Source organism: Chondrus crispus, genomic scaffold, assembly GCF_000350225.1.
Source record: "Chondrus crispus Stackhouse genomic scaffold, scaffold_80, whole genome shotgun sequence".
Lineage (NCBI taxonomy): Eukaryota > Rhodophyta > Florideophyceae > Gigartinales > Gigartinaceae > Chondrus > Chondrus crispus.
The window spans coordinates 39,855-50,783 of NW_005178726.1; the positions used below are offsets into that span (position 1 = coordinate 39,855).

Below are 10,929 nucleotides of genomic sequence, written 5' to 3' on the forward strand. Positions count from 1 at the left end.
ACGGCACTTTCGCGTGAACCAGTTTACGCTGACGTAGTACGAGAGTTGAAGGAGGCCAAAATGGCGCTTGCATTTTTGCACTTGGAAAAGGAGAAGGTGTTGCTTGAACTAATGAAATATCAACGGGGCGAACTATCTCCGTCGAAGACATCACGCTAGGACAGGGTGCCAGCTTCGAAAATTTCGGACCCTGTAGACGCTAAGAGCCTTTCGCACTCCGCAGTGCAGCAAAATTTTCGCACATGTGATGCAACATGACATCGTTTGATACTCCTGCTGTGTACGATCAGTGGCACGGGCAAACGAGGTGAAAATAGACAAGCTCGTCAATCCAAACGAACTAAAAATGGACAGCATGTCCATGATCTTATTATGTTGTCAACCTAGCTCTATACATCTTGAATTTTTAGTGACCGTTATTGTTACACAGTTAACAAGTGACGTAGTTTGTATGTAGTGTGGCCAGAGAACCGCGCAGATTGCCCGCAACAACTGAGCCGTTAATGATAGCGTTACTAGTAGTAAACGATGCCGTGGGGGCCAAGAGCGAAGCGTGTAATTTCGCGTTGTACAAACCAAACGATCCATAGACGGCACAAAAGACAATCAAGGTGCGTCTAGCATTAAATCCCTCCATGCCGAAGTCGCGAAAATCCACCTTGAGCCCTGAGACAACGATGACAATATTTCTATAGAAATCATCCCCTGCATAAACCCATTTCGTGATAAGTCGCAGCTCATCGGTCCGCACTTTGAAAAAAGTATAACAAGAGAAGCCCGGATCCCCCGGACGAAACGTCATCGTCCCGTTTTCACTTTCCACCTCTCCTGTTGGAGAGGTCACACACATATCGCCGGTCTCTCTAAGCACATTTCCGCGCAACACATCAAACTCAATATCGCCGTTTCGCTGCGGATCGTACTGCTCCACGCGACTAGTGCACGTCATCTTGACGCTGTGATCAATTCGGCTACGACTCCCAACCACAGTATACCCGCTATTGACGGCGCCCATGCGGGCGGTAAGCTTGCCAGCGACGACTAGCGCTCGAGCATCCTTGTCACAATTTCCATTGCCGGCAACGTCGAAATCGGCAAGCTCGGCACTGCCCTGGACAGCAAGAGGACCCTTGATGGCAGCGCGAGCCAGGGCTACGTCTCCGAAAATTACAACGTTGTAGTCAGAGAATAGTTTCTTGTGAGAGGCGGGGATATACGCGTCGACCGACTCAGAGGGCCCCGCGAGTGTGATGAGGGGCAGAAGAGACCATAATAGAAGAAGGAGGGATGCAATTCGGCACATCGTACTTCTTGCATGAAAATGATACCTGGACTAGCGCTTTCGAGCAGATCACAGCAGAAGAGTCGACCGAGATCCCGTTCACGAGGGTGAAGAGAGGGAGGTTCAGATAGTTGTTTCGCATGCACTAGCGTGAAAAGAATAGTCAAGTGCAAATTGCATGCATGTCAGGAGGCTTTGCAGTCGCCGCGCGTGAGGGGGGAACAACCGGTTAACGTTCACCATCTACAGTAAGTCCTTTCTCTTTATCAAAATCTGAAAATAATCACCTGAGATCGCTTTCCTGTAGCTGACACCGTCTGTATGTGTTCCTGCTTCACTATGGTAGTCTGTGATAGGATGTCACAGTCTCTATTGCATGCAACTCTCAAGTGTTTACCGACATTGCAAGTGAGCAAATCATGCTCATCGATCCAGACAAAACACTAATGCCAGCTGGGGTATCAAAAATTTGTTCAACTGATCTTACACTCGTGTGCGGAATCTTCACATGTTCATACAGCCATGATAGACATGGCTCCGGTTGCCATGACTACGTCTCGTCCCGTATGCACAAACATAGCCTCAAAGTCATTCGTTCCGTCTCGCAGCTCATTTCCTACAACTTGTCTACCACGGTGCCATCTACTATATATCCAGAATGCCGCGCGAAAAGGCGCAAGAAGCGAATGAGCGATGCTCGGCTCTACAGCGCTTGTGTAGACGGACGCTTCAATATTGTTGACCACGATACTTCCGCTCATTGTATGAGGATTGTATAACCCGACTTCCCATATCTTTTCTATTCTCGTCACAGCCGCACTTCCATCTTTGGTGTACACAATTTCTCCTATTTGCAAAGAAGCAGCTGTGCTTAACCCCGCAGGTGTCTTCACATAGTGTCCAGACGATAAAGTAAGCCTATCACCGCTGTCTGTATGTATGCTGATAAATTCTGCATGCGCTGATGATGAGCGATGGCTAAACATGTATATTGGAGAGTACGAACCGGATCCATCACGGACGCGGTCCCCGACTCTGAGGTCACGCATCAGGACGGTTGTACCCGTATCCAACTGAACATAAGCCGCACCCGGGAAGCACATCATAGTTTCCCCAGCTTCTTCACGGCGGTTGGGATCAAGATATATCTGAGGACAGACACGTTCGTGCTCCACCTCACTCTGCTCTGCAAAAGAAATATGGTACGGCCTCCCTTTCCGGATGAGAAACTCCTCATTTTGGTTTGGGAAGAGATTCTTCAAGTTCACTGGGTTAGCATTATTCTTGCTGAAGAAGATCAGCGTGTTCTTGGGCATACGCAAAACACCGGTCAAATCATCACCGCATACGCGTTCAGATCGCCTCTCAAACCCAACGAAAGTATTTGATTCTGTTGGGTTCTTCGAATATTCTTTCAATGAAAAGTCAAGGAAAGCTCGCGGGTATCTACGCTGCATGAGCTTAAAGAATGCCGCGTTGGTGTCTTTCTGGAGGGAAATTGTTTCGTTTGCAAGATAAATTATGGGCATGAGTTCCATATGCTTATCGCCCCAAAGCTCATCTTCTGTCGCATTCTCTCCTTTGGTTCCACACCTTTTGCCGTCCATCAAAATTCGAGAATGAGGGACCCTATAAGTACCATCTCCCTTCGCAATGAGGTCGGTATACTGTACAGAGTAAGATTGACAATAATCCAATGGGAGCCCTGCGTGTATCCTCAGAAATGGACCAACTTTGATGTCCTGAGCTCTGAAAGCCCCGCTCGCAGTTGAGCTATTCAGAGCTCGTGGCTGAGAGCTGTTTCGCTCTGCAGAAACGCCACCTATCTTCGGCATGGAAATCGACGGAGACCGAAGTGGTCCTGCCGTGGATGCTCTCAGATAAAACGCCAAGTTCAAAAAGCACCAGAGTCGCATCATCATTTTCTCTCTGCGACTGCACCTTCGATGTGGAGTTCGTTCGCTCCAGAAAAGCACACACCGATGTTGAAGTGACTGCTGGAAAGTTTATGAAGAAGGTGGGTAGGGTATAATATTGACAGAATATTCAAGTAATGACCCTCCCTTTAACAATATCAATAAGAAAGCCCCGAGGCAGGGACGGGTGAAGGGGTCCTAGCAACGCTGCGGAAACATGTCTTTCGGGGCGTGGGGTAGATTTCGTGGGCCCAGAAGGACTTTCACATGGCGGTTGACCTGGTCTGTTGTCATTTCTGACTGCCGGGGAGGTAGGATAGTGTGAGATGTAATACTGCGTGAAAACGGGAATTCTTTCCTGGATTGTGCATGTGGGATGACGGGTGACTAGTGACATCTCGGGTGCGCAGGGAAAGAAAGCGCGAGGTTCTCGCTGGATAAGTGGAAGACATGTTTCAATAGAGACGAGAAAATGTTGTACACAAATGTGTGGAGCCGCGACGATGCAGGGCACTCGTATGGGCAACTATGGTCCGCTCTAGCTAGTATCTGGCACAAACACATGGAAGTACTAAATGGAAGATTTTTCGGCTACGACTAGTTGCTTGCTTGGGATGTAGATCAGGAGAATTGAAGAATCTCAAGTGCTGGGCACCCAGCCAGTAGACTGCCGGTGGGCCTTTTTAGGCGTAGGAACGTCAGTGTCGATCTGTTGCTAGAGTCTCAGACTGTCGCGAGTACAGCTTATCATGTTACAATTTTGCATTTAAGTACTAGGCTATGTGTTTTGTCCGATACCCGCGCAGGGTAGTTGAGTCTAGTGAAGGAGAGCAGAACATAAGCACTGGCCGTTGCGACCAAATGAAAGGATCACTTGTGTGATATGGAAACTCAGATTGGTGGGTTGCATGGCCCTGAATAGAAAAAGATCATCAAGAAACAGTTCACGATGGAACATGTCAGACTCGTCTATTTTCAATCATCATGGTTTCGATCAAGTGACCCTAGCATTACTGCTCCTTGCCCAAGTCCTTCGGCTGGAATATCAGCTCCGTAGCCGATGGCACACCCCAACAGTCAGGCTGGTGCCAAAATGGTCAAATGCGCCATCGCCACGGAGACGTACGACATCGAGTGGATGTGCGGAAGGAGGCAGACGAGCGATCGTCCATTTGTTGAGGAACAAAAGTGGTCGACCTTGGATCGAAGGCGGGGATGGCAGTGAGCATTCCGTTTATAAAAGGTTTGAGAGTGCGCAATGCGGACGCCGGGTCGGGCGGCGATCAAAGGGTCACCGGCTTACAGTAGCCTGTCAGAGGGCATTACAGACTTTGTAATGCCCTCTGACAGGCTACTGTACTCCCCCTTCAAAATCCTTCTTCTGTAATTCAGTCACAAAATACATAATATGTATTTTGTGACCATATTATGGTCTGTATTACAGACCATATGTATTTTGTGACTGAATTACAGAAGAAGGATTTTGAAGGGGGAGTGGGACAGGCTCTCAGAGAGTGATTGAAGTGCAATCAAGATGCGTATTTGTCACTCTTTTACTGGATGTAATTATTTGGAAGTGACAAGCCAAAAGCCGCCAATTGTTTTGGATATGATATAAATGCTAAGCAGGAAGACCAAGTTTCGATAAATACGTTAGTTTTAGTAATCCTCACGCTGGCCAATCGCCGGTGCACAAGAAAGTACAGCCATGCCACGGAGCACATCGAAGCACCCATTCGCTACCCATCCCTGCCTCCTCCATGTCAAGCCCGACCCCTGCCCCGTCCCCCCTCCCCGACCTCAACCACCACTCTTCCAGTGAAGTCGTTTAGTCGCCTGTCCGACCGCGACCCCGTCCGCCCCCTCCTCCCCCCCCCCCTTCCCACGCCCCGCATGTATGACTAGCCGATCAACCTTTGTCGCCCTTGCGTTGCTCGCCGCGCTATTTTCCTCGTGCGCAGTCATCGCACGTGGCGCCGGTTCCAGCCAGCCGCAAAATGCCCCCGCCATAACGCTCGCGCCCTCTGCGGACGATCTCATCGCCGCCACCGAAGATTCTCTGCTCGAGAAGCGCAAAATCGCACATGCCAAAGACGTCTCCGCGGGCCGCGAGCGTGCCTACGTCGTCGTGCTTACGGGCAAGGACTTTGGCGAGGATGAATTTAGAATCGCCGTCCGCATCAATGGTGCCGCCGCCCCAGACATCATGCTCCACAATTCCACTGCGTTTTCGTTTCGCATCCCGACTCATATGGTCCTGGATAAAAAGCTGATGGATACCTCCGTCGTCGAGATCCATATTGGGTCTGACAAGCTTACCAACGTTCCACTCAAAGTCCTCGAGCGTGCTCTAGTCAAGGTCGACCTGGATGAGTACAAAGACAGAATTATTCGCCAACGCCTTGGTATGGAGGAATCGCGTTCAAGAGCCTCAGAGGTAGAGGAGGAAGCCATGGTCCTTGCTGACGAGCCAGAAGAGGATACCGCTGCAACGGACGGTGGCCAATTCTCCCCTCACGAAGAGCCCTCCACTGATGGTCAAGACGTGCAGGACACTGATGGTGCGGCAGAAGGGGAAGAGAAAAGAAAGCAGCGCCAATTGGATGAGCGCGTCTCCGAGGCAGAGGATTTGCTTGCGAAGGGCACGCGTGCAGAAGGGGAAGCTGCACGCCGCATACTGTCCGAAGCTGTTGCACAAGGTGACGTTCGCGCGATGACCATGTACGGAACCGCATCGTTGAGCGGGACCGCACCTTCTATACCACGTAATTTCACTCGCGGCATTGAGTTGATCACCTTGGCGAGCGATAAAGGGTACCCTGATGCTCAAGCAATGCTGGCATTTGCCTATGCGAGCGGTATCGCAGGTGACATACTGCCAAAAAATGTCGGGGCGGCCCTGCTTTTGTGGTCAGTCGCGGCAGAAGGCGGTTCCATGTACGCCAAGATGGCCATCGGATATCGCCGTTTGTCGGGCACCGACCTTAAGGAAGACTGCGAGAAGGCCTCAGAGTATTACAAACAAGTCGCGACAGACGTTTTCATGGATGAACGGGAGAGAGCAGAACAGCAAACTGCACCGGAACAGTCACAGACAGAAGATGATGACCTTCCGCAAATTCGGTCGCCTACTCCCAGTGCTATCTTCACCGCAGAGAGAAGCCGTCTAAACGCAGATATCACGCAGCGTGTCCTGGGTGAAGCCAATGAGTATGTTCAGTACTATCGTCATATGGCAGACCGCGGGCATGCGGCCCTTCAAGTGCAGCTTGGGAACCTGTATTTCCACGGTGCCATGGGTATACAACCGGATCTTAAAAAGGCTCGCTCGCTATTCCAGAAGGGAGCTGCCAAGGGGCGGACAGATGCCCATGCTCATCTTGGCTTCATGTATTTACGCTTTGGTTGGCATGACAAAGCTGTTTTTCATTTGCAAAAGGCCGCTTCGGGAGGAGATAAGCTTGGTTTCCACGGCATGGGCTTCGTTACACTGCGTGGCATAGGAGTGGAGAAGGATCCCGAGAAGGCATTCCAGTTCTTTAAAAAGGCAGCAGAGTTGGAATACCCGGAAGCCATGTTTAATCTTGCAATCATGAGTATGCGAGGGGTCGGAACGACACATTCCTTTAACGATGCGTTCGTTTACTTTCGGAATGCAGCCGACTTCGGCCATGTACAGAGCAATTTCTATCTTGGGCAGATGTCTTTCACCGGCAACCATCCAGCAAAGAAGGTCTGCTCGACAGCCAGTGGATACTTCAAAATTGTGGCTGAGCAAGGCGTTTGGAACAAAATATTCTCGAAGGCATACCGGGCATATGAGCGTGGCGAGTATGCGAGCGCTCTATTCTGGTATCTTTTCGCGGGGCATGCAGGTATCGAACTCGCACAGTACAACGCAGGTTTCATGTACGAGCGGAACGCACTCACGAACTCAGAAGGTATTGGCCCTGCGCCTTGGAAAACCTGGAGCGAGAGACCAGAAACTGGCCTTGCAGACCGCAGCGATGTTGTGGAAGAGGCTCTCGAACTATACCAAATGAGCGCCTCTCAAGGGTACTCCGACTCATTGGTCCGAGTCGGTGATCTGGTGTTTGGAGAGTCTCAAGACTACCCGCGCGCGGCCTCGGCATATGAAAGGGCCGTGAAGCAAAGAAACCCAGAAGCAATGTTCAATCTTGGGTGGATGCATGCTCGAGGCCTTGGCATGAACCATGATAAGCATATGGCCAAAAGATACTTCGACCAAGCGAGAGAGACAGAAAAAGATGCCTTTTGGCCAGCTACAATTGCCCTCTACTCACTGAAATATTCTGACTCCTTGTTCAAATTTGCGGACATGATTCGGTCTTATCTGGAACCGCTGTCGACTGCAAGCGAGCAATACCACCCGTCTGGACAATGGGCATCTACCGAATTTCACATAGCTGGACTAGATGTATTGTTACTATCAGCTTTGACGTGTGCTTTGGTGTGGGTGGTGCGGAAGAGGCAAGAACGCCTCGGTTCAGCTGATTTGAGGAGCCGAGGAGCTCGAGATCAAAGTGTTGAGGACGAAGCACCACCGCTTCCTCCCCAACATCTTCACGAGGAATAGCGATTGTGTTTGTTCGAAGGTGGATTGTGTTGTTTTATGCCGTTGCTCCAAATGTTCAGGGCGTCGGAGACGTCGCGAGATGACTCGGCTCTAGTGAGATATCAACCGCTTCTGAAAAAGTGCATTGTACAGTGACTAGTAAATGTCAAAACCCAGCTTAGAGTGACAGAACCCGACAACTAAGCCCTGTGCAGCAACATCCGAACCATGCATGTGGGGCACAGACAGACAGTCAAAATAACATACATTCATAGCTTTATGTAAGTAGCCATATGACCAACTTGACTTTTTATCTTGGTGGAGTATAGGTTGTCAATACTCGACACAGGGCACACGTCCTGAGTGTCGTTGCACCAACAGTTAGCCTTTCAGATGTCGAAGGTCAGTCTTCTATTTAAATTTAATCCTAAAAAAACCAGCTCTCAAAGATGATTCAACAACGTTGTGAAAAGCGGAGACAAGCTCTTCGGAAAAGAGTGGATCGGCGCGACGCTTCGAGAAAACTCGACGTCTCACGCGGGCAGTTTTTAAATCGATTTGGTCTCCTTGCGGAGTGTCTGGCCATGAGGAAGAACCCGGCCTTTCCATTACTCTCAAGGAAGTAGTCGACGCAGGCCTACACCGCAAGGAACCCCTGTGATCTAAGAACGAAGATGCAGATATTGTATACTCACCGAAGAAAACCAAAAAGGCATGGCGATTAATGGGAAACTTGGGATTGTTGCGAGGTCAAACGTCCCAGGCAGAGAAGGGACGGTGGTCGCGAGAAGCTCATCAGGACTTGGTAGTTCAAGCGGTTTGGAAACATCAGGCGGTCGCGCAGTGGCAGTTTGTGCTCTTTACGCTGATAGCAGCACTTTTCTAGTCATTTTCGCAGCATGCGGGACAACATACGTTATGCAGGTGGCTGAAACTGAATTCCGAGTAACTGCGAGTACAAGACGACTGAAAGGTGCAGCCCAGAAATCCCAGGTGCCTGGGGACCACATATTTAATACGAGTTGGAAGGTTCCGCGTTCCGAGAAATAATTGTGAGATGGTTTGTCGTCGCGCTTCCTGTTGCGTGCTTCGGCTAAAAACGAGAAGAAAGAGTGGTGTAGGAAAAGGAATTTTTTTTCACAAGTTTCTTGTATCAGTTGAAATATCGATATCGATTATGTTGTTCACGTTTCAGTTCCAACCTTGTGGACTTGAAATGTTCGTCAGTGATCATGGTTGCGCAAGGTGATTACGCTCAGGCTAATCATGATTGACGGCTTTATATGTCCTGATGATTAAGCATGAATACTTAATCATCAGGACACATGAGTTCGGCGACATGCATTTGTTGAATGTTGAATCTGGATGGAGAAGGTTGTGGACAATCGAAGTTTCATTTCGAGAGACTATGTACATGCCTTTTCTATAGGTTTGGACACATAAAAAAAATCTAGTGGTGGTGCGACTGTGTGGTTCGGATTCTCATGTGGTCCACTCCATCGCTTTTTTGAGCAATTTGCTGTGCTGAGAGTGCCGTTCGATGCGAGTCGTGAAAGAGCAATTGATTTATGCCTCCATGCTTCGCAAGTGGGGTACGATATGAATCAAGATGCCAGAGGATGTTGAACTTGACTACAACATAAGATGTTGAAGGATGCTGATCTGGCATTGTGATTGTGTGTGAGTCCATGAGGGGTGTATTGTAAGCCTTGTAGCGCTGTGCCTCGAGAGAACTCGTTTCCCTATGAGCTCACCGGTAGAAGTAGAGAGAGTACTATGGCGATAATCACCAAAATGTTTGTGGGCTTTTTCGCCAAGCTTGATACATGCAGTAGCTGAGTTCGGACCTCTGCGCTAGCCGCAGGACTGCCCCCGGCTCTTGAGTTCCACTCTCAAGGAGGACGAGTGGTCGATAAGTGGTGTGGACTCACGGCGAGGAGAAAACATGCATTCAAGTTTCTTCAGAATAAGAAAAAAAAAGTGCGACTGCAGATAGGGTAGATATGATACCGGAATGCACTGCTATCCTACCCTTCTGGCACTAATAATACCTTGTACTGTATGTATACTGTTCTGTGAATTGCGCGGAGTGTTCCACCAAGAGGACGGGGAGGCGGATAGATGAGAGACATGAAAATTGCCCCACCTCATTAGTAACAAGCGTCCTAGAAGGAAATTGGAATGGAAACTGCTGTACCTGACACTCAAGGGCTCTTGAAGGGGACAATACCTTTTCGACGTGGTGCGAACTGCTTTTCTCTCTATGCATGTCACGTCGTGATCCCCGTCTGATGGTGATATTACTTGCTGGCAGAGGAACTGTGCAACCAGGGCCCCTTTCTGCTTTCGAAAAAAATAAATAAAAGGGGGGAGGGGGGGAAGGCGGGTTGGTTTGATGAGAAACGGATCGCGGCATGGGATTGGTCTCGAGGCAGACCTTCCAGTATTCCTGTTGCGTGTCCGTAGTATGCTATGAACGTGACCCGCTCTCAGTCAAACTTGTGCGGTTTCAATGAAAACATGATTGTATAAGGAACGTATCTAATTTGCGTGTGACTTTATGTGGCTTCAAATACTTGCTGTAATTGGCGCCCCACTTCCTTGAGAACGAGGCACCATGTTCGTGTAGACACTTGGTGGATACGTGCACTCCTGCTTGGAAGTATTCGATGGAGAAGTTTTCTGAAGCTGGGACATACACTGGTACCTACCTCCCAAGTGATTGTTTCTGAATAAGAGTTGGGTTGTCAATCTGCCGAACGAGTGTGTCGCCATTCGACTGGGTTCCGCGAATGCGTGAAAACAGATATCTTTGGTTGTAGACGAAAAGCTTCGCTGAAGACGTGAAAGGGCGCTGACCGGAACTGAGCATCCGAGTTAAAAGCGGTAGTGTAACAGTGCAGGAGGGTGCGTTGACGAGGAATTGCATGTACGGTATGACTGTTGACACATCATATTTTTTTTGCTATTTCAATCGAAGTATGGGTGGCAAGGTGAGAAAGGCTGGGCGCTATCTACCCCTCGAAGGGTTTCTAGAAATGGTCGCGCCCATGCCGTCAAGGCAAAAAGGGCGAGTACTCTAGAAAGTTACCTCAAGGAAGGCCCGCGTTATGGGCCATTCAGAGGGGGTCAAGAAGAGCGAGGTAAATTATGTT

General features: G+C 49.4%; 2 protein-coding genes; one reads left to right on the forward strand and one right to left on the reverse strand.

Moving 5' to 3' along the window:
- Window positions 1-376: 376 nt before the first annotated feature.
- CHC_T00007640001 (hypothetical protein) lies at window positions 377-1,303 on the reverse strand. XM_005711261.1 is given in 2 exon segments: window positions 377-430; window positions 431-1,303. The coding sequence occupies 1 exon segment, from the start codon at window positions 1,301-1,303 to the stop codon at window positions 431-433; it is 873 nt and encodes a 290-aa protein (XP_005711318.1). The 3' UTR covers window positions 377-430.
- A 4,347-nt stretch (window positions 1,304-5,650) lies between these two features.
- CHC_T00009420001 (Sel1-repeat containing protein) lies at window positions 5,651-8,222 on the forward strand. XM_005711262.1 is given in 2 exon segments: window positions 5,651-7,795; window positions 7,796-8,222. 1 exon segment carries the CDS (start codon window positions 5,651-5,653, stop codon window positions 7,793-7,795), a length of 2,145 nt encoding a protein of 714 aa, XP_005711319.1. The 3' UTR covers window positions 7,796-8,222.
- Window positions 8,223-10,929: the final 2,707 nt, after the last annotated feature.

Coding starts and splice junctions, on each gene's coding strand:
- CHC_T00007640001 (XM_005711261.1), bottom strand. CDS start 1,303: ATGTGCCGAATTGCATCCCTCCTTCTTCTATTATGGTCTCTTCTGCCC.
- CHC_T00009420001 (XM_005711262.1), top strand. CDS start 5,651: ATGGTCCTTGCTGACGAGCCAGAAGAGGATACCGCTGCAACGGACGGT.